This window comes from Lycium ferocissimum, chromosome 7 (genome assembly GCF_029784015.1).
Source record: "Lycium ferocissimum isolate CSIRO_LF1 chromosome 7, AGI_CSIRO_Lferr_CH_V1, whole genome shotgun sequence".
In the NCBI taxonomy this organism is placed as follows: Eukaryota; Viridiplantae; Streptophyta; class Magnoliopsida; order Solanales; family Solanaceae; genus Lycium; species Lycium ferocissimum.
The window spans coordinates 66,992,024-67,016,551 of record NC_081348.1 but is presented as its reverse complement, the minus strand read 5'-3'; the positions used below and the strand labels follow the sequence as shown (position 1 = coordinate 67,016,551).

Here is a 24,528-nt window from a genome sequence, read left to right as displayed (position 1 = left end):
CAACATAGTCGGTCTAACAACCACTTTATAGAATTTGCCTTTAAGTCTCGATGACACATTCTTGTCACATAGGACACCGGATGCGAGGCTCCATCTCATCCACCCTGCTCTAACACGATGTGCGATATCCTCATTAATCTCCTCACTTCCTTGGATTGTAGACCCAAGATACTTGAAGCTTCTCTCCCATGGATGAATTGTGTATCAATCCTCACTTCGCCTTCCACCTCCTATGATGCCACACTGAACTTATACTCCACATACTTTGTTTAAGTCCTGCTCAGCCTAAAGTCTTTAGACTCTAGGGTTTGTCTCTAAATCTCCAGTCTATCATTAACTCCCTCGCGTGTCTCGTCGATTAAAACTATGTCGTCTGCAAATAACATATGTGCCTCTTCCATCAGTACGTTGACATCCTCGTCTTTAATACACCTCACTTGCTCTAGGTCGCGAGCCCCCCTCTCCTTCGCCTTGATGAGCCTATACAACTTTCTTTTCCCATCTTTGTCCTTTCATTCTTCATACAAGTGTTCAAATGCTTCCTTTTTTGTCGTTGTAACCGCCATTCTCGCTTCCTTCTTCGCAGTTTTATACTCTCCCTGTTCGTCCTCTTTCCATCTTCAGTTTTGCTCTACAACAACTTTATGTAAGCAACCTTCTTGCCTTCCACTTTCCCCTGGACCTCTCCATTCCACCACTGGTCCCCTTTATGTCCCCTAAAGTTATCCTTCGAGACCCCTAACACCTCTCTACCTGTTTCCCTAATACAATTAGCTGCCCTAGTTCACATACTATATGCGTGCCCACTAATCTTCCATAGCCATCAACTTCTCCCCCAACTCCCGAATGCTTTCCTTAGTCAAGCCCCCTACTTGATCCTTGGTTGGTCATACAAAGCTCTCGTGTTCATCTTTCTTTTAATCTCTAGATTCATCACCAAGAGCTTATGCCAGGTTGTCTCTCACTCAGGATAACCTTACAGTCCTTACATAAACCTCTATCACTTTTCCTAAGGAAGTAGGTAATCGATTTTAGTCTTTGTCACAGTACTAGATGGTGCATGATGGACTGGTGAAAATGTTAACATACCTTGAGCTCCTTATTCTTAAAGGGAAAAGGCATAAGTACCCCCTCCCCCCCCCCCCCCCCCCCCCGCCGCCGAACTATACCCGAAGTTCTAGGGACACACTTTACCTTTTGGGGGTCCTATTACCCCCTAAACATTTTTTTCTGTATTTCTTTGCACCTTATGTGTTGACGTAGACCCAAATCCCAATTACATTAGATGCGGTCTATACATGCGCCTGACACATCATCTTATCACTTTAATTCTTTTTTTAATTAATGTTTTCTCGTTTCTTCTTCGTTCTTTTTGCTCTCCTTGTCTAGTAGCAAAAATGAAGGTGATTTTGTGAAATGGGTAGCGGCTATAGAGTTTTTCGATGTTGAGTGATGGCTAAGCTTTGGTGATTAGAGGAAGTCTGGTGGTGTTTTGGGTGAAATGGGGGTGGTTCGATGAGCGGACAGGAATGTTAGGGATGGTTGGTTTACGGATCTGCCGTAGAGGGTGAGATTCGAAAATGGAGAAAGAATTTCGAATCCACCGTTGTTGAACCTTGGAAAAGCTTGAAGAACAAAATAATGGGTTTGTCGAAATTCTTAGTTGTTGGCCAAATTGATTACTTTGGTTTGGTAATAATGTTGTTGTGAAGTTGTAGTTGAAATTTGAGCTTGATTGGTGCGGATTTGACTGAGTTTTTATTGAATTTTGAGACCCATAAATGAAGAAGATGGAGAACAAAATTAATTAAACCAACTCTATTTCACAAAAAATTTACTGATTTCCTGGAGAACAAAATTTAACTGAGTTTTTCGAGTAGAACAGAGCTTCCATGGAGTTTTTTAATTTCTAAAAAATTTAAAAATAATAAAATTTGATTCTATTTCACAATAAAGAAAGGAAATTAATTAAAAAGATATCAACTGAAATTTTAATGTTAATTAATTATGTTTACTAATTAATTGCAAAGTGTCCAACTAAAAAGGGACACATGTCCATATGAATCATAAATTTAGCTTATTTGTCGCCTCTCACATGCCTCCACGAGAGTGAGCACACTCTCTGTGCCACCTCAGCACCGAAGGGTGTATTTATTACACTTAAAAATAGTTTCGGGTGGTGTGGGGGGTAATAGGACCCCCGTAAAGGTAAAGTGTGTCGCTGGAACTTGTGGTATAGTTCAGGGGGGTACTTCATACTTGTGCCTTTTCCCTCTTTTTAAACAAATTTTATGTTTTTAACAACCCCTCCCCCCCCCCCCCCCCCCCCCCCCACCCACCCAAAAGCACATAAAGCATTCATCTTGAAAAGTTCTTCATTTACTGGATATCTAGCAGCAGGACGCGAATGTTTTGTTAAAATAAAACACCCAACATAGGACGTGTACCTGATGAGATTGCCGAAGTTAATGTTACATCTGCTAATTTTGCCCGATCATTTTTTCTGAATATACCTTCGTACTTTTGGCATCAAGCAGCCACGGATATTTCATACATGTCTCGAATGCATACACTAAAGTGTGAAAGCAAGCGGATGCAATTAAATAGCATTCACCACTTTCTCCTGTCTGTCAATGTATACTTGTGTGCAACATTTATTCCCAAGTACTAATTATTAGCTATTATCAGTAACCAAATGTGACATAGTACCAAAATTTTGGTGCTGACTTGTTTTGTCACTAGTACATATACCCTCCTTAATTGTTTGTAAGTCTCATTTTTTTTACAGGTCAGGCGTTTTGGATGTTCATAGTTTGAAAGTCACACATATTCATTGTCCTCCTCCACCTTGGTTGTGAGTAAAAGACATTTCTAGTTCACAGTGTTTCTAAAGGAAGATTTGTTTACTACTTTTGTCTTAATTTATTTATCTTCTTCCTGAGTATAGGGATGTCCTTGATTTGGATAGCGTACATTGTTTACGGAAACCTTCATGGCTGCCAGCATATTCGGTAAGATTAATCCTTCTGCTGCACACTATCTGTTCGAAAGTTGAGTGAATGAGTGAATTCAGTTGGCCGTTCTAGTGGACTGGTCAATTTTATATTTTATTTTATAAAGTATAATGTATTTAATTGGAAGTCTTTTGGCATCGTTAAGTACTACAGTTCGAAAAAGTAAATAAAATAAGAAAACTCATGACAGGTAGCAGAAGATAATAGTTTTTTCTCCATTTTTAATTTAAATTTTAAAACTTTACGAGTGTTTTCTGTTGAGTTTTGACCCTAAGCCATCATGCTGACATTTTGATCATCTCCCATGGATAACATCATGACCGGGAGTGCCGATCAAAATGGCTTGTTTGCTTCTATAATATGGATGGTGAGAGAAATTGGTTTTTACTTGACTGCACTAAACCAGCATCAGTTAATTGTGCACGAGGAAACTAGATGGAAGATACTGATATTTGAGGGAGGATTATGTCTCAGGGGATTGTTTCTATGAGTCTATGGGCCCCTGATTCAAAGGCTGATTTACAATGATGTGGATCATCCTTTTACATCTTTTGTTCTTGTTTCATTTTGGGGGGGCCTGGGGGACGGAGGAAGGGGGGAGAAGGTGCTTTATGAATGCTGTTTGAGATGCTGCATGCTCTTCGTTTTTTGTGTGGAACATAAACCTCGGAGAATTTATTTGAAGTGAAATCGATGGTCTGGTTGTTATTTATAGCTTACCCTTTAATTTTTAATTTATGTAAAATACAATGACAATGGAGCAATCTCCTTTCATCATATTCTAAGAGAGTTATTTGTAGGTGTACCAGTAAATCTACCTAAGGAAACAAAATCAGAAAATACCTAAATAGCTCTACCTACGTATAATATATGAAGATGTGTCTATGTATATTCTATAACAATTTACATATATGTTAGTTCAAATAGAATCTTTTATTGCAATGTAAGTTCTTATGTTATACTGAGGTTTCATTTGCTGCAGATTTATGTGGTTGGATCATCGTCAAGCAAAGGGCTTTTCCTTTTGGATTTCTATCCAGATCGTAGCTCCCCTAGCCATGTGGATTTCAAGTAATTTTCAGTTTTCTTTTCTTTCCTTTGACATATTTGCATTAGATGGCCATAGTGGACTATTATGGTTTTCTGGTTTTACTTTCATGGTACTTGGTGCAGATCTTTTCATATGATTTCTTTGCTAGCCATAGTGGAGTGTTTTGATTTTCTGTTTTTACTTTCAACGTACTTGATGCAGATCTTTACATATGATTGCTTTTCGTCTTAGATTTGTTAGAATATTTGCTTTTGGATTGCAGTAACTTTGTTTTACTGCTTTTGAATAACTTTGTTTTACTGTTAGTAATTAGTTAGTTAAAAATATATTCTGCAAAGATATTCTAGACTATGTTAGTTAGTGCAAAGATATTCTAGACTATGTTAGTTAGTTAAATATATACTCTGCAGAGATATTCTAGGCTAGTTTATGAATATCTTTTTTACTGTATTTTCCCTAAAAATCCAGAGCTAAACATTAATAATATAATTCTCTTTGACTGCATTACAGTATATTTTTCTCTTAGTAATTTTTTTTCTCTGTTATTTCTTACGTTTCTTTGTTAAAAACCAACAATTGGTATCTAGAGCCATTTTCTCGAGGGACCTGTGAGAGATGGATTCTGAAAATAGCTTTTCTCAAATAGCTCCTCCTGTCTTTGATGGTGAGAATTATCCCCTATGGACAGTAAGAATAAAGATTTATCTTGAGGCATTAGATCTTTAGGAGGCCGTGGAAGAGGATCATGATGTGCTTCCGCTGCCAAAAAATCCCACTGTGGCCCAGATCAAAAGCCAAAAAGAAAAGAAAATCAAAAAATCAAAGGCGAAAGCAACTTTGTTTGCTGGTGTGTCTGCAATAATTTTCACAAGAGTTATGGCTCTCAAATCAACAAAAGAAATTTGGGACTATCTGAAGGAAGAATACACAGGAGATGAAAGAATACGAGGCACGAAGGTGTTGAATTTAATAAGGGAATTCGAATTGCAAAAGATGAAGGAATTTGAGACCGTCAAAGAGTACTCAGACCGGCTTCTTGGCATTGTTAACAAGGTAAGGTTGCTTGGCACTAAATTTAAAGATTCAAGAATTGTTGAAAAAATTCTTGTTACGGTGCTTGAAAGATACAAAGTATCCATAACTACCTTGGAAAACACAAAAGATCTATTCAAGATTACCTTGGCAGAGTTGCTAAATACATTACAGGCACAAGAGCAGAGGAGGCTTATGAGGCAAGATGGTATGGCTGAAAGAGCCTTGATAGCCAACCACAAAACTCAAAGCAAAGGTAATAATTCAAATAAAAATTACCCACCTTGTCAGCACTGTGGCAAAAAAGGTCATCCTCCATTTAAATGTTGGAAGAGGCCAGATGCACAGTGCAAGATCTGCAACCAACTTGGTTATGAAGCAGTGATTTGCAAAAACAAATCTCCAAACTATGGAGCAGATGCCAGCAATTATTAGGAAATAATCGAGTTAGGGCTGTAGCTATGAGTGCTACAGACGGTCTAACGAGAGGTTCTTGGACAATGAAAAAAAAGAAGACTTTTTTCTTCTCTTAACTCTTAAGTTAAGTAAAAACAATGAAATTGAACTACATATGGTAGAAAACCGTGTGAATCATCAATACAATATTTGATTCACACGGTCCGCACGCTGGTTCATACAATGCGCCGCCCGCTCTTGTATTTGGAATAACTTGTCTTGAATTACTCCCCTCTGGGAGGTGTTTTCAAGGGAAGGCGGACTCTGCAGCTGCGGACCGGGCACTATCACTCCCTTGGTCTATGAACGGGAAGGATGAAAGCTAGTCAGTATGCTAATTCAAAACCGAACATGAAACTTTGGTTTCATTCGGCTCCTTTATGGAGATGAGTCAATTTATAGATCTAAGATGTGAACAAAATTAGGAAAAAAAAAAAAAAAAGAATTCTACCCATAACATCTATGTTAGCTTTTGGTCTGAATACAGATAAAACAAATAGCTTTGTAGATGATCCTTCTAGAAGAGGGGGATTCTAACAACCCAGTTAAAACAAAGTATTATAGTAAGAATAGAATAGATACCTTGGATACAGGTAAACTTCTCAATGGATTCTCTATATTTCTTTCCATTAGCTCTCCAAGCTTCCTATCTTTCCATTCCTTCCTAAGCTTCAGTTGGTGTAATAGTCCCACCCCTAGTAAGGGGAATCCTTCCTAAGAAAGCATTTTTTCCAGAAGTAGCCAATGAAGAAGAAGAAGACACTTGTTTGTGGCAACATATTTTTTAACCAAAAGATCTGATTTTTGGATGATTGATAGTGGTTGTACAAACCAAATGACATATTACAAAAATCTTTTTAAAGAGTTTATGTCTATGGGAAACAAGAAAATCAGAATCGGGAATGGTGACTATATTCATGCAAAAGGAAAAGGGAAAATTTCACTTATAAACAATTTATGGGTCAAAATTACATATTCATAGCCCATATTTTAAATTACAAACTACAGCCCAACATTTCATGGCCCAACTTGAATATTCACCTTTATACAACAATATACAACTTTATACACCTACTGTAGACAATGTATACACCTTATATAAAAGTGTATAATGATGTATAAGAGGTGTTTATACATACTTTCACACAATATACAATATTTTACAAACTTATACAAGAGGTGTTTATACATAAGAGGGGTTTATATACAATGCGTAAGAGGTGTTTATATATAATGCGTAAGAGTTGTTTATACACACTTTTACACCGTATAAAAATGTATAATAATATGTAAGAGGAGTTTATACACACTTTACCCAATTATTTTTGTTAATTACTATTTGTAATCAAAGATTATCTAAACGTGTTCAAATAGCATTTGAATACTTGTTAGGTTTGGTTGAATTGTCCATCTAGCTGGCCAAATATCTTTCTCTAGAAGTTATCCGATTCAACCTAGCTTTGGTTAGACCAGTGTCATTATAAAATATATGCTATTAGTATTTTAACAATTTGCCTTGGGCTTAACAAATTTTTTTTCTTTATTAAACTTTATATATATATATATATATATATATATATATATATATATATATATATATATATATAAAGTTTCTTGTATTAGCTAGAAAACGCGTGGGTTAGGTTATTATCAGACAAGTAAGTTGTTTCTGCATCAGAGCTAATCACTTGTTTGATGACATATTGCCGAGGAGAAAAAAAGAAGAACGAGAGAAAGATCTCAGCGGAGAAGATGCGGCTAAAGCGGGTAAAAGAAATAATATGTGCTAAACCGGGTAATTATTTTACCCTTATTAACATAGAGCGTAAAAATCCCAAAGGAAAAGGGACTGTTGCAATCAAAACAGGTTCAGGTACAAAAATAATTTCAGATGTCCTTTACGTGCCTGATATTGATCAAAATCAGTGTTGGCTAGCTAGTGGCAAAAGGATTTAAATTGATATTCGAAGATAAGTACTGTCGAATCTTTGATGCCACTAAGCAGGAGATTTTACGAGTTAAAATGAGGGGTAAAAACTTCTCATTAAGCCAACAGAAGATGAACACATGCCAGAATTTGTTGATAATCAAGAGCTGCAACTTGGAGATATGGATCAAGCTAACTGCAAGACCAAAGATATGATAGATTTGTTCACGAAGTCAATTCCAGCCAAGTTTAGAATTTGCAGTTCCAAAACCAAGGAGGAATGTTAGAATATTTGCTTTTGGACTGCAGTAAATTTGTTTTACTGCTTTTGAATAACTTTGTTTTACTGTTAGTAATTAGTTAGTTAGAAATATATTCTGCAGCGATATTCTAGGCTAGGTTAGCTAGTTAAAAATATACTCTGCAGAGATATTCTAGGCTAGTTTATGGTTATCTTTTTTACTATTTTTTCCCTATAAATGCAGAGCTAAACATAGCTAAATAATATAATTCTCTGACTACATTGCAGTAGATTTTTCTCTCAGTAATTTTTTTCTCTGTTATTTTGTTATGTTTCTTTGTTAAAAACCAACAAAATTCTTAACTGGCCAACTTGACAAAATTTGGGAATTCAATATTGTTCATTTTGGTTTGAGAATACGGCTTATATGGGTTATTCTTTTTATAGTGAGGAGATGCAAGAGCTTTACGGAGTAAAGAGCCAGCATAAGCAAAATCAATTCATTCCAACAACTGAAGGTGTTACTGCATGTATTGCTCATCCCTCGAGTGGAACCATTGTGGTTGGAACCAAGGTCTGTATACTGAGATTCACCTTACCTGATGGACCTTATTTGCCGGTTATGTTCAAAATACTTCCATATATATGAAGCCTTTGCTCATGTCGTCTTTTTGTCCCATTTTGTATTACATTAGTTCTGTTTTGATATATTGCAGAATGTTTTTTTTTTTTTTTTTGATGAATTTTTCTATAAACTTGCACTGAGCCAGCTATATAAAAAGAAATTACAAGTTGTGCAACTCCCTTATCATGTCTAAAGATAAGGATCCGTGTTCAAGGCTAAGTATATTTGTCCTGCCTTGAAAAATTCTACTGTTTCTTTCAAGACAAATAGTCCATCAGATGACGTGTGGTATAGTGTTCCAAGTCTTCAGGTACTTCTTGTTCAATCCCTTTCTTTTCCAGCCATGCAGTAGGTGAAGTGGAGTTGGTCATGGACCAGCTAAGGGCCAAAAATTGCAAAAAGACATGCACCAATGCTGATATATGACCTTGCAATGCATAAAAAGATGGCAGATGTCTTCAGGATATTCTTCACATATGTGGCAGACTGTTTTACACCATTTAATTTATTATGTCTTTTATATACCACTTTCACAAGTTTCAAGAAATTCAAATAATTAATCAAATTCAAAATTTGATGTTATGTTTTCTCTATTGGCAACCTTTGGTCAATCTTTATTTTATTGTTTACTTCTACTATTAGATACATAATACACAAGTCAAAATGCTATTTTAAGGACAATGAGGATGCTAAATGGCCGTCCAACCTAGTAGGTGAGGGGCAGTGGGCTGTAGGCTTCACTCCTGCCAACTTTCTTCAGTTTCTTGTGAATTTTCCTGTGGTTTTTTCAGATGCAGTTCCGTTGGAGGCAGCCAGTGCCCTTAACTGCTTTGTCTATACGAAAATAGAACCTCCATCTCTTACAGTCAAAGCCTAAGTCACTCTGAGACTCTGTTTCGAAGGGATTTTAATTTTTAGAAGTGAATACAATTTTGAAATGCTTGTTGTCTCTGGGAACCTCTTACAATCGTTGTCTAATTTATTGCCTATCTTGTTAAGACAATGCTTTTCTCTGAACAGCATGCTGAAAAACATGTAATTAATAGAAGCATACATACCAATTTGATGCCAATTTTTGTTCTAACAAGTTATTATATCCTTCTATGGATGCAGCCGTCATCGCTTCTGGTCTTTTCACAAACAGGCAAGTCATTTAAAGGTGCACATGATTCTGCTTGCTTTGAAGGCAACCTTAGAAGAACCAGCTAAATCTCGCTCGCATGCATGCTGATACATATCTACCAAACTAGAGTTGTTCAGTGGCACATTCTAACAAGTGCAGCAGGAAGATATTGACGGGGCATGAGCTTTAGACGATGTGTAAAGTTTTTATTAGAGGGCAAGGTTTCAGACCACATATCATTTGGAAGTGTACAAAATAGTGTATAGAGGCTGGTAAAGATTGCTCCGGTTGCTTTATGTGTGAATCATGGAAGAGTCTATTGTCGGATCATATTATCTGATCTGAGTAATGATTAACTGAAGTTGATTACAAACCCAGTTAGATCCTTCAGCAAGTGCAGGAGGTGAAACAAATCTAACCTTCAACTTTATGTTTTGTGGTGGCGTAAGTCGTAAGCAGTGTGTGCAACCGTATCTACACCGACTGACTTAAAATTCTGGATCGTCTTTGACATTTTACTTCGTAGTTTTCATGGTATACTTGGTGATCATTCCTTTGCACCTTTAGCATGCATATCCCTTCATTATTGTGCTTTAGCAACGGTATTGCTTGCCTGCAATTTCGGGCAGTTACACCATCCACAGTATTGTCCTGCTTATCATGTTAAAGTTATGGATCCATCAGTTTGTCCGGGGGTTATAGGGTTATATGTTGTACAAATAATCCATTTTTTCCCAAATTATATTTTTCTATTTTGGTGTTTGAGTACCACTTTGACCCAATTTTTCGGTTGAAATTGGAAGTGATTATCTTTTTAATGATGAAACTTTATAGGATGTAGGATAGTACGTGGAGGTTCATTTATCCTTCTATTCTTTCTAAGGCCAATGCAAAGTGAGTTCAGAACACTTACACGAAAATAACCTAAGATTATGCTTGACTGGCTTTGCATAGGAATTCTTTTAGGGGTGAGTTGAATATGTTTGGTGGTGTGCTTAGGATATTGCATAAGCGCTGCTGGCTTGTCAATGGGTTTAGTTTTTACTATGTAACATTTCAAGTGGTGATGGCCCATACACACACAACACATATATTAGAAAATTTTATTTACATATAAGAGAAATGTTTGTGAAGCACAATTGGATGACACCCTTTATATCGTCTTGCATTTAGGATTTCTGATAGATTTGACATATTTATGCTTTGCTTTTGACTTGACTACAAAGGAAAGAAAAAAGAAATGTAACACTAAAATAAAAAAAGCTATTTTGCCATGATAAAAGAAATGAATAGTCAATTAATTGATAATTTGTTATTTGAAAACTCAATAGACTGGTTACAGGGTATTAAACATAGCAATTCATTGCAAGTCAACATGACAAGATGAACTCAAGAAGGTGACAACAGTAGAATTGTTTATTTCTGCATGCTTTTAAGTTATTTGAAGTATTTTTTGGGAGTGAAAAGAGAAGAATGAAAAAAAAAAGAAAAGAAAAAGGAACCCCATAAACATACAACTTAATTAAGCAGAATCATTCTGAGCGAAATCAAGAGATTTCTTTCCTTCATGAGCTTTTCCAAAAAAGTTTTGCATGTAATCACCAAACAAGACTTCTTTGTAATGAGCAACACCATCACTTTCCACAAGCTGAGGCAATGGACCTATCTTTTCGCTTGGCTTTGGTGTAGCAAAATATGGAACTGAAACTCTTGATGCTGAACTTGTTGTACGCACTCTATGTTCCGCGCTTTTGTATCTCCCATTACTTAAGATCTAAATCCAAAGCCAAAAACAAAACAAAAAAAAAAAAGTTAGAAGAAAAAAGTTTAATATGCAAAAATATTAGGCACTACTTCCTTTGATTATTTAAAGATCTAGTGTAAATTTCATAAGAGTTTAACTTATATTCAGACTATGTAAACCTATCTAGCAACTTAAAAGATAACTACATATAATTGTCCATATATATAAGTGGGTCTGTATTCTAAAGAAAAAAGATAGGTTATTGACTATAACAAGTTAAAATACACTTATAGTGTAATATTTTCTTAAACTTTTATTGAATATATAACTTATATCCCCTGTTTGAGTAAATTATTGTAATACTATAAAGAGATAACTATAGGTAATTATCTAGAAAATGAAAGTAATAACCTAGAAAATAAGATAGATTGTATACTACAAGAAGTCATAATACACTGACAGTGTATATGTCAGTGTGTGTGTATAAGTGAAATCCATTTTATAAAATTTTAGCTTATACACATTGATATGTAAAATTCCTTACACCCTAAATGAACTACGAGTAACCATCCATAAATGTGGGATCTGATTTCGTCCTAATCTATCTACTAATATGTCTATGTTACAAATTTTATTTATTCTATATAAGACATCGTTCAAAAACTTCCTAAGGACAGGATAACGAATATATCCTACATGTAAATTTGAACATATATAAATACTGAATGAGACGTTCTTACTTGCATGGTATCTCCAACGTTGATAACTAAAGCACCAGAAATGGGAGGAATCTCTATCCACTCATCTTTTCCTTCTTCCACACCTTCTTCCAATTTAACATATAAACCACCAATTCCATCTTGTAGTAAAACAGTTAGGGTTCCCATGTCCGAATGGCGTCCGACGCCTACAGTTAGCTCTGGATTAGGGCAACTTGGGTAAAAATTCATGTTTACCATTTTTAGCCCTGTTAGTGATTCAAATTTTGCTTCATCTAGTGTTACTCCAAGATTTCCAAATAGTATCTCCAATAGTTTCCTCACCATTTTTGTTGATGACTTCAAGTATTCAAGAGCCACATCCCTGACATGTGAAAAAAAAAAAAAGAGTTTAACTTCTATAGAAGCGTAGAAAAAGTTTATAATTACAGTGTAATATAACTTGTAGAAAGTCGCCAACCTTATTTTTCAGGGTAGTAACTTCAATTTATTGTGAACAATTACCAATAATTATGTTTTAAGTGAAATGAGAATGTAGAAACTCTTATATTACTATTAGTGTATAAAACTTAAACTCATTCGATAAAGCGTGAAATATTTGCTAGGACGAAATAGGGTTTGAGAAGGAAATGTGATAGTAGTTGTAAAGGATTATAAGGGTGACCGAGGTCACAATAATGAGTGAAGGATGTACTTAATTAGTAGAGTAATATAAAGAAGTCGTAGTAAAACATTATGAATTGGGATCTTTGCGAAACTATGCCCTTTTTCTGTCGTCAAAACTAAATTTTAAACACTTGAAAAACGAGAAAAAACACGTGAAAAAGGTTTCGTTATACCAAAAAAAGAAAAAGAAAAAAGAGTATCATGAAGTAGTAAAATCAATTAAAGAGTTCAACTTCTACCACGTCAGCTTACTTAAAAAATAACTACACATGACCTTTCACAAAAAGTGAGATAAGGTAAGTTAGAAAAATAAGATAGTTATGATATATATAAATAAATATATATATAAAAGGTTCCTAAAAATGAAATCCAAAATGAAAAAGAGGAAGTGAAGAAGGGTTCCTACTTGCATTCAACAGGCCATTGTGCATGTGCCTCATCATCATTAGTATACATCATACTAACATAATCTTTCCATTCCAGTGCCATTTCCTTTTCAGGGACAAAGCTAGTCCCATACTTTACCAAAGGACTTGGACTCACTCCTTTAAGATAAACAGCTTTTTTCATAGGAGGTTGAGCAAAGAAATTATGGGCTGAAGCTTTAACAGATTCCAACAATTCCAAAGTGACACCATGATTAACCACTTGAAAAAAACCAAGTGTCTAAGCAGCCAATGAAATAGCTCCCGCCACTTGATCATGCTCAGGTCCATGTAATTTTGATAAATCAATGGCCAATAGTTGATCATTTGAATTAATGATTTTGTTGTCAATTCTCTCTTTTGGTTGTTGAATGTATCTTTCTGGTACCATCTTAATGCCATTGTCTACAAGACCCTTTACTCCGTTACCCTTTTGGACCACAAAATCAAACAAGGCATTACCTTCATCAAAACTTGGGGCCATATTATATTCTTGGAAATTAGTATTTTCTTTTTTCTCTTTTGGGCTGTTGGGAAATCAAGATATGTTGTGATTTCGATGATGAAATTGGGCTTCCTGTCTGTACCATTTATAGTAAAAGTTTTTTGGATATATAGTCAAGTTTGATTTTATATTCAGAAAGCAAGATTTTGGCACTTGAAGTTGTTGGAAATACTATGATCACTTTAAAATAAAAATAAAAAACATCTATGGAATGTAAAAGACATTTTTCTTAGATTTTTTATTCTAACCCTCGGTTGAATTAGTTTAATTGTTGTGTAAGGATCAACAAAAAAAACCATATAATATGGATGTCCAAGACAGTCCTATGAGATGAAACGTTCATGAAAAGCACGATTTTGAACCTATAAGTAGGTGAAGACAAAGAAGACTTTTTAAGCTTGAATAAAATTCTATCAAGTTGAAAAAAAAATATCAGTTGGTTTTAATTCTTGAATCACTTAAACGAAGATCTAGGAGGTCGCACTAGAATCACACACGCAATATTGCACACTATTGGTTAGTGAAATAGTAGGAACAAAATTTACCCATTCAGATTTTTATCGAGCTATATTTCTTCGAAGATTTCACCATTTCAAAGAAACAAGGGTCTGGCTCTACATTCTTGATTATTTTAATTTTTTATTATTTAAGTGTTATCATTTGTAATATCACTATAGAGTGTGTTATAAAGTCTGTGATGATCATAGAATATTTAATTTTTTCTTCTTCTTGTTTTTCTTTTTACGGCTCAATAGAATTAGTAAGATAAGGCCTAGCCCCCTTTCTTGTATTTTTTCCTTTGAGTTTCGCTTTTATTATATATAAATATAAAAAATACCCCTTGTCTAGTGGATTTGTTTAAAGCAAAAAAAAAGATACTTAATGATACAGGATGAGATCACACTTTTTTTTGTTTTGTTATTAGTCAACTGCAAACAGAATTGATAGTATTTCATGTCAAAGAATGATTTCTAACTATATTAGATCAAAAGGGAGATGACTGCAAAACAAATAAAGGATTAAAAAAGGAACATAAGCATGGTGTACCATTGTGGGCATCTATTATGGCATGAACCATGATGCCTTTTGGTGGTCAAATTTGAGGCTTTGCACCAATTTCAGTGTTCAGTTGATAGGAAGAATGTCTTACAAACTTTTCATGAAGACCCTTAACAACAGAATGTATTACAACGACGATGGTATCTAACCCCAATCCATTAGGCGAACTCGTTATCAAGAAAAGTTCATTTTAATTGTGAAAATGCAGTAATAAGCTTTTACGGCAAGAATTAAATCAAAAGCAACGTTATAGAGTCACAAACGACGAAACATAACATAAACCTCTCCAAGGATTGGTGCTCTAAATCAGGAGCGACTAAAGATTTAAAATTCAACAGGTCTTAAAAATACAATACTATTCGGACACTAGAAAAAACAAAAAATACAATACTATTCGGACACTAGAAAAAACAAAAAATACAGTACTATTCGGACACTAGAAACAACGAAGACACCTAAAGAGAAGCAAACTCCAGGTGCAATGAAGCAATATCTCACTATCGTAGTCGCCAATCAGCTCCTATGGGCGCTGTCCATATGTTCTACTAGTGCAAAGATCGGTATCTGCACAAAAGTACAAGTAGTATAGCATGTGTGCAATAAGCAACGTGTACGTACCTAGTAAGTATCATTGGCAGTCTCCGACAAAGTAGTGGTGAGGGTTGACTTGAAATACTGTAGTGGTGAGGGTTGACTTGAAATACTTACTTAATCCACATGAGCAAATAACATATGATCTAAACATATAAACAACATATATAATTAACATGTTATAGGATGCACGAAAATGGAAATAGGGCACCGTTGCCTTTTATCAAATCTGTAGAGGTGAGTTAATAGCTTTGTCCACAGATTCAGCTGATTATGTAGAATAAGCATGTATGTGTTTCTAGAAGATGATTCAGTATGCTTGGTAGACATTGTTGTCTGAACACATTGTTGTCTCTCTCTCTCTCTCTCTCTCACATATAACGGTCCACCGCTCGTTCGGCCATTGTTCCGACCATCGTTCGACCCCTGTTCCAGCTTAACGTCGGCGACAGTGTAACGCCGGCCACTTTTCCGGCCACTACAACACCAGGTAACGCCGGTCACTTTTCCGGCCAGATCTACTTTTCTTCTCTCTTCTCTCTTCTTCTTCTTCTCTTCTTCTATACCTCTTCTTGCTCTTTGCAGAAGATGCCGTAGAATCCCCAAGACTTGTTGGCTGTGAGGCGACCAGACAAAATGGGCGGGCACGGGCGGTCTGGTGTCCGAGCCGATTGGTCAGGCGACGACTACTTCCCAAATTATTTTAGTATTAGCCGTCACCGATTGGTGACCTGATCCCGCTAAGCAAGAACTGCTACTGACACCAACTTTATCTTAACGACCGGTTTGCCCCTGGACATTCCGCTAAGTCTAGTTAACAAGTTTCCTTTTTTTTTTTTCCCTTTTTATCTGCTACTGGCGCTACCACCAGCGGCCAGAACACCGCTGATCTGACGCCGGCGAGTTTTCCGGCGTCATTTTTCAGGCCATTTCGCTCTCCTCCTTCTCCCTCCATTTTCTTTTTTCTTTTTTTTTTTCCTTTTCCCTCTCCTCTCTTATCTTCTCTTCTCCCTTTCAGGTCTTTGTGAACATTACTCTGGCGGTGAACAGTACCACGGCAGTGAACAGTGTTTTTTCGACGGCGAACAGGTTCGGTTCAACTGGAGTTGGTACCTCCAGTTGCTCGTATCCATTCTTTGTCCATACACCTGTAGTTATATTTTGCGGACTGTAGTCCTTTCAATAATTTATTAGTCCATACTAGCTTTTGTGGCTTTGGTTATTGCTGGTAGACTAGGGTCATTTTCTCGTCCGGGGAGGGTTGGGAGTGGTAAGTGGGTTAGAGGAGCGTCTAGGCTGAGAGTAGGTTCTTGGAACATTGGGACGTTAACGGGGAAATCCATAGAGCTAGTTAAGATTCTTAAGAAGAGAAAGATTAATATAGCTTGTGTTCAAGAGACCAAATGGGTAGGCCCTAAAGCTAAGGAGGTAGACGGGTATAAGCTTTGGTTCTCTGGTAGGTTGAACTATAGGAATGGGGTAGGCATTTTAGTAGATAGTGATTTGAGGGATCAAGTGGTAGAGGTTAGGAGGGTCACTGATAGGATGATGTCGATTAAGGTGGTCGTTGAAGGGCTTACTTTGAACATCATTAGTGCGTATGCGCATGCGCTAAAGTCGGGCTTAGGCGAGGAGGAGGAGAAGAGGCGATTTTGGGAGGATTTGGATGAGGTAGTGGGAGGCATACTGCCTACTGAGAAGCTATTCGTGGGAGGTGATTTCAATGGGCACATCGGGCCTATTTCGGGGGCTTATGATGATGTGCATGGAGGTTTTGGCTTCGGGGACAGGAATGGAGGAGGAGTCGCACTTTTGGATTTCGCAAGAGCTTTTGGGTTGGTGATAGCCAATTCGAGTTTCCCAAAGAAGGAGGAGCACTTGGTAACCTTCCGTAGTTCGGTGGCTAAGACTCAGATAGACTTTCTACTCCTTAGGAAGGATGACAAAGGTCTGTGCAAAGACTGTAAGGTCATCCCGAGCGACAACCTTACAACCCGACATAAGCTCTTGGTGATGGATTTAGGGATCAAGATGACGAGAAAGAAGAGGGTCGTGGGTGATCGGCCTAGGATCAGATGGGGGAGTTTGACCATGACTAGTGCCCTGGAGATGGGAGAGAAATTGCAGACTGTGGGGGCCTGGGATAGTAGTGGGGATGCGACCGGTGTGTGGGATAGAACGGCTAGTTGCATTAGGGTAGTAGCTGGGAAGTCTTTGGGGGTCTCGACAGGTAGTTGTGGTGGGCATCGAGGGGATTGGTGGTGGAATGGAGAAGTGCAAAGGAAGGTGGAAGCAAAGAAAGTGGCGTATGTGAAGTTTATAGAAAGTGAGGATGAGGTGGAGAAGTGTACGAATATAGAACTTTATAAGATGGCGAGGAAGGAGGCGAAGTTGGCGGTTTCGATGGCAAAAACGGCAGCTTTTGAACGCCTTTATGCGGAACTAGAGGAAAAAGGCGGGGATAAGAAATTGTTCAGGCTAGCCAAGGCGAGGGAGAGGAGGGCACGTGATTTGGATCAAGTGAAGTGCATCAAGGACGAGCATGGCAAAGTATTGGTAGAAGAGGCTCACATTAGACGGAGATGGCAGTCATATTTCCACAAACTCTTGAATGAAGAAGGGGACAGGGACATTGTGTTGGGAGATTTAGAACATACAGGGAGGCATCGCGATTTTGGGTATTGCAGGAGTATTAAGGTTGAGGAGGTTAAGGGTGCTGTTCGTAGGATGCGCAAGGGAAGAGCGACAGGACCTGACGAGATTCCTGGAGAATTTTGGAAGATTGCGGGCTCGGCAGGTTTGGAGTGGCTGACTAGGTTGTTTAATATCATCTTTAAAATGGAAATAATGCCTGAAGAATGGAGGTCGAGTGTAATGATCCCTCTATACAAGAACAGGGGCGATATCCAGAGTTGCAACAACTATAGAGGTATCAAGCTGCTAAGCCATACTATGAAAGTGTGGGAAAGGGTGGTGGAGATGAGGGTGATGAGAGGCGTATCTATTTCAGAGAACCGGTTTGGATTCATACGGACGCTCAACCACGAAGCCATCCATCTTGTAAGGAGACCGGTGGAGCAAGATAGGGAGAGGAAGAGAGACTTACATATGGTATTCATCGACTTCTAGAAAAGGCTTACGACAAAGTTCCAAGGGAGATCTATGGAGATGCTTGGAGGCTAAAGGTGTACGTGGCGTACATTAGGGTGATCAAGGACATGTATGAGGGAGCCAAGACCGGGGTAAGGACGGCGGGGAGGAGACTCGAGCACTTCCCGGTTGTGATGGGGTTGCATCAAGGATCGGCTCTTAGTCCGTTTTTTATTTGCCTTGGCGATGGATGAATTGACGCGGCATATTCAGGTGAGGTGCCATGGTGTATGCTTTTCGCGGATGACATAGTCTTGATCGACGAGACTCGTAGCGAGTCAACGCTGTGCGGAGGGTTGGCGTCAAACTTTGGAGTTTAAAGGATTCAAGCTGAGTAGGACCAAGACAGCGTACTTGGAGTGCAAGTTCAGTGAAGCACCTCAAGAGGCTGGCGTGGAAGTGAGGCTTGGTACCCAGGTCATTCAGACGACAAGTACTTTTAAGTATCTTGGGTCTATTATACAAGGCAGTGGGGAGATTGACGATGATGTCACACATCGTATTAGGGGTGGTGGATGAAATGGAGGCTCGCTTCTGAAGTGCTATGTGATAAGAAGGTGCTACCACAACTTAAGGGCAAGTTCTACAAAGTGGTGGTTAGACCGACCATGTTGTATGGGGCGGAGTGTTGGCCAGTTAAGATCTTTCACGTTCAAAAGATGAAAGTTGCCGAGATGAGAATGTTGAGATGGATGTGTGGGCACACCAGGAGTGACAGGATTAGGAATGAGGCTATCCGGGACAAGGGTGGGAGTGGCCTCGGTGGAAAACGAGGATGCGGAAACGAGGCGAGATGGTTTGGACATGTGAAGAGGAGAGACACAGATGCCCCAGTGCGGAGGTGTGAGAGGTTGGCCATGGATGGTTTCAGAAGAGGTAGGGGTAGGCCGAAGAAGTATTGGGGAGAGGTGATTAGACAGGATATAGTGCAGTTACAGCTTACCGAGGACATGACCTTAGACAGGAGGGTATGGAGGACTCAGATTAGGGTAGAAGGCTAGTAGATAGTAACGTTTATCCTTTCATATTAGTAGTCACATTATCGCGATATAAGTTCTTGTGCTTTGATTTCTGCTACTATTTGTTATCCTGTACTTTGATTATCTTATTTTATCTGTGATAGCTACTGCTCCTTTACAAATTGCTTCATCATGGCCTAGTCGCTTTAGTTATTTGCATTTCCATATCGCTTTGAATCTCTTGGCCTTATCTGACCTCTTTTTATGCTTTTATGCTTTTTATTGAGCCGAGGGTCTTTCGGAAACAGCCGTCCTACCTTGGTAGGAGTCAGGTCTGCGTACACTCTACCCTCCCCAGACCTCACGTTGTGGGATTTCACTGGGTTGTTGTTGTTGTTATAGGATACACGAAATCCAACATAATCAGCACAAGCTTGGCATATAATGTGATATGCATCTAACATGAGTCAGAATCAAATGTTTTTGATATAGGCTCCATTTTTATTTATAATCGATGCTTCAAACATATTTGTACGCACACCACCTGGGGTTCTATCACAACCCAAAAATCGTAAGCCGGGAGACACTTAACCCCCACCCGGTAAGTAAGCCAAAAACCGATACTAACCAATTGATTAAATTACTTATGTGTAAAGTAATGAAAAAATACAAAATATCCATAATCAAGTCTTTATAATAATAGTCGAAAGTGCGAAAATATTAAAATACCACCAAGACTGGTGTCATGTGTACAAGAGCTACTATGAGTATCAATACAAGTATGAAAGACAGAAATACACTGTCTAAGGAATAATAAGACAAAAATCATAAAAGGGATAGAGGGAGGATGGTGTTGCGTATCAGCCACACAGCTCACCATGATCTCCAAATCAGCAAGTCTCGGACTCAATAGGCTCCACAGGACCCTTCTCGTGCTCGGTACATATTCTACACCACAAAGAGTCCAACAAGTATAGTATGAGTACGGAAAGCATGTTTACTCAGTATATCTCATAGATCGACAATGAAGAAGTAGTGACGAGATAGTTAAGAAAATCTTATTAACCTTACCATTACCTTGACATTGAATAGTCAAATAGCAACAAAACAAGGAATAAGTCACATATCAAGTAAGGTCAGATAATCAGATAAGCACTTAATCAAGTAATGTATGTATGATGCAATGGAATGCAATACAATATGCTCCAGTAAACTTTTTCTCCCAATTGCACTCGCAAGCGCACGTGGTTCCCGGGTAATATAGTGACTTTAAAGTCGGATATCGTATCCACAGAGACTTATGATCAACGATATTGAACAAGTATTTTCCACAAAAGGTTGTTCTGTTTATAAATTACTACGAAGATTAAAAGACTAAGTAATTATGCTGACAAATTGTCACGAACGTTGGTTCAAAACTTAGATTTAACACAGAGAGATGGGTATTCTAGGGTTGTGGTTGGTTCACCAATCCTGATGAGTTATCCAAGTATTCCGCCCTAGCAGTTTTATTCACGATTGCTAATTAATCGAATTATTAATGCTCGTAGTATTCTCCCGAAGTACTAATCGCCTATTCAGAACATTTCGCCGCTTATATTCCTATGGAATTGACTTGTTAAGAAAGCAATACACATACGGTATTTAATTGAATGTGATGATTAACTATATTCCTATCTTAGCCACAAATCTTTGCCTTCTCTAGGGAATTAGATCACACCCACTTTACTTTTTCTCTAATCTAACAACTTTCCAAAGTTTGTGTATTAAATAGTAGATAGACTCAGACTGTTGCGCATCAATCAAACAATTAAGAATAGAAAGTAAAAAAATAATCACAATTGAATAAGCTACTAAGATAGAAATACTATTCAAATGTCACTAATCATGTTTATACCACAGCCCCAGAACTATAGAGTTTAGCTACTCATACTCAGATTACAAAAAAGATTGTTCATGTTTAATCTATGAAATAATGAAGAATTAAAGATAGAAGAGATAACCCTACGAAGATAGCTCGAATCCTTACTCTTGTGTGCTAAAACAATCGAACCCCTTCACAAACGAGCTTGAGGAATATTTATAGGCTTTGGAAAAGTTTGTAAAGACTTTCCAAGTCCAACTCATACTTGGCTAAAAATCTTGACCCACCTTGGTCGCACCGCGAGTCCCGCAGAGCCAAAACTAGACTCGATGGACTTCGCATCGTGATGAACATACGAGCTTCAGACTTAGTAAAATTTCCCAGCTATCTTCTTCTCTCATCACAATGCGATGCTGATCGCACTGTACTTTGGCGCGCTAAGCTTTGCATATTTCACACTGGCCTTCATCATTGGTCAGGACGCGACGTCCACCGCGACGATTTTTGCTGCGATGGACCTCGCATCGCGAGGTAGTGTAGTTGTCTAACACTTAGCCATTTCTTTACATGCTCATCTAGTGATCGCATACTTAGCTGTATTTGATCTTTTTTCCTCCAAAACGGAGCATTTTCAACGTAAAGTACCTAGATTCAACATTTAAGCTCAAATTAGTTCCATATCTTTGAATCAACATTAGTTAGGTGCATTTAGTATATTTAGCTCCAAAACGAGGTAGAAACGTGAGTAAAGTAATGCGGAAACACGTATAAATACACCAAACATCACCACCCCACACTTGAATCTTTGTTTATTATCGAACAAACAACTAAACACACCCACTTTCTATAGGAACATCTCACCAAACTATGCCAATTGGAATAGGCCTATTCGAGCTAAGGCCACTACTAACATTTAAACATATGCGAGCAAATTATCAATTAACCTATGCATCAACATCAATTTCAAGCATATCAACAACCTCTTAAAAATACCCTAGCCTAAAAAACTGGCTCATAGATATCAATTCAGGCAAAAATGGTTATGCAACATAATTGAGAAACCAAACATATCACCTATCTCTCGCCATCACGTGCCGTCACCATAACACAGGAATTGCCCAATATTTATCAACAAAATCAAGTAACATCATAGGCAAAAATATCAAAAGAATAACACTCACTCTCGACAAAAGAACATCACATGCTCATACAACATACCATAAGCTTGCCCTTAGTGTTATACTCCACTAATCATAAGCACATCAAGTCTAGGATCAAATATAACTTAACGGATTGTAATGTAGACTAAGAGATGAGTAGAAATTATTTGGATAAATAGTGAATAACCTCAACAAGCACTTTAGTACATCACACTTTATTTCAATTATGCGCTCTCTTTGATTTGTCAATTCTTTAACCATTCTTTTCACTTCCCCTTATAATGTCACGACCCAAATTTAGGATCGTGAGGGCACCTACCTTATCCCACCTGGCAGGCGAACCCTTACCAACCAATCCACTAATAAATCAATTGACAACGTAACAACATACAATAATGATTAGTAAGCATGAAGCATAACTGCCTTTTATTAAAAATATAGAAATTATAACTTCCCGGGACCTAGTCTAGATGTGTACAAAAGCTTCTACAATGCAGATGAACAAACTTAAAATAAAATGACACAACTTCTGCCCTGGAGCGAGATGCACAGAAGCAGTAGGAAGATCTCCGCCACTGCATCTAAATGAAGCCTTAAAGCGACAACCTGAAACACATCTACACCCCCAAAGGAATGTAGCAAGAGTAGTATCAGTACACTACACGTACTTGTAAGCATCATAGGCCGACTAAGATTAGTTCAAGCAATACAGTATAAAATCAATAAGATACGCAGATAAGTACAATCGTACACCTTTATGAATCCTCCCCCATAAGTGACAACTCTACCCTAAGCATATTTATATCCTCTTACCATTACCATATCAGCCTACCAACAGAAAATAAAGACTAATAGGCAACAATCGATTTCAGCTCATAAGGACTCCTAGTTTGACGGGTTGACTCAACAGCACAACAATTTAAATAGACATCAATCGGTAATAATTTATCTATTAGACAATAAAAGTAAGCATGAGCAATGAGGGTGACGATAATATTTCTCCCGTACATTCCAACCTTAGCCATTCTGGGGGGATCACATTAACATAACCTCCCTTCATTTGTCAAACAAGACCATGAAATTACGTGTAAACATAACAACTTAACAACAAGGAAAAATCAAGTATGAATGCACCTGAATGAGTCAATGTAATGCAGCCAAGACGAGTATCACTTCTATCCCACAAATATAGGTAAGTATAATGTAATGTAACTATAGTTAGTATCCCATTCGTACACACATGCTAAATGGTATTGTTTGCCCAAATAGCCATGACCTGAAGGGGACCCATGGTGTCCATGTACCACTTGCGCCGGAACTGACCTCGGATCACGAGCCCTTAACTAGGCCACATTCTCACCCCCTGTCAAATGTGCCTTTATATATATATATATGCTGTCTCTCATCACAATGTGTATCTCACGTATTTCCAGTTCATCAGTAAATATGAAATATGATCAGTCAACAATATCAATAGCAATATCACAAGGCATCATAGCACAAGTCATAACAAGACCTAGTTAACTACGCTCATTAATCACACAAATATGATATCCGCTAAATCACGACATGCTGTAATGATCAACTCAGTATGTATGCAAATCCCCACCTTCTAACTTAATCACTCTAGGAACATAATGTTACACCTCGTAATTTTGTACGTGAAATCTATTAGGCATTAGTTGTTTTAAGTGTAGACCTGGAGGAATTCCCAGGATATGTGAGATTGTATGCACCTATCTCATGGTTACGAGGGTTTAAGTTCATATAATAAGCTACGGAAGGATTGGAGGGCAAGTGGATCAAGGAAATTAAGTTTGTTGGATTTTATGAAAAAATGTGAGGGGCCATTTTGGTCCAAATTTGAGAAATAATATCTTTAAGTATATGAGGAGTTTTGAAGCAAAGCAAAAGCCTAAATTGAAGCTCATGAAGTCTAGTTTCTAACGCAACAAACCGCTCATCGATACAACATCGGAGTAGAGAATTATGGAAGTTACAATTTAGGCAGGCAGAGCAGGGCGCGCTGCTATAGTCCTACAGTGCTACAGCGCCAACCGACTTTACCCCACTATATAAGGGGCAAAACCCCATTTTTATTCATAAAAACTTCCCAAATATTCTAGAAAATTCAGAAAGTATATAGGAGCATACATACAACATAAAAGTGAGGATTTTGAGTAATTTCAAGTGACGGAGTATTAATTGAGGTCCGGG

The 24,528-nt window shown here is 37.7% G+C and overlaps 2 protein-coding genes across 5 annotated transcripts in view; one reads left to right on the top strand and one right to left on the bottom strand.

Moving 5' to 3' along the window:
* The window catches only part of LOC132061837 (uncharacterized), a 29,564-nt gene extending 18,598 nt beyond the window's left edge, over positions 1-10,966 (top strand). For 2 of the 4 annotated variants that reach the window (XM_059454496.1, XM_059454494.1), the window contains 5 exons: positions 2,789-2,854; positions 2,948-3,011; positions 3,997-4,085; positions 8,169-8,295; positions 8,641-8,946. In XM_059454496.1, coding sequence (XP_059310479.1) covers positions 2,789-2,854; positions 2,948-3,011; positions 3,997-4,085; positions 8,169-8,295; positions 8,641-8,772 — 478 coding nt within the window. In that variant the 3' untranslated portion in view covers positions 8,773-8,946. Of the gene's footprint in view, positions 1-2,788; positions 2,855-2,947; positions 3,012-3,996; positions 4,086-8,168; positions 8,296-8,640; positions 8,947-9,459 lie in introns of those variants that run through there. The other 2 variants (XM_059454495.1, XM_059454497.1) reach the window with 2 other exon arrangements.
* LOC132061838 (scopoletin 8-hydroxylase) lies at positions 10,760-13,586 on the bottom strand. The gene is given in 3 exon segments (XM_059454498.1): positions 10,760-11,243; positions 11,954-12,296; positions 13,005-13,586. Coding segments are annotated over 3 exon segments (1,098 nt in total). The 5' UTR covers positions 13,508-13,586; the 3' UTR covers positions 10,760-10,991.
* Positions 13,587-24,528: the final 10,942 nt, after the last annotated feature.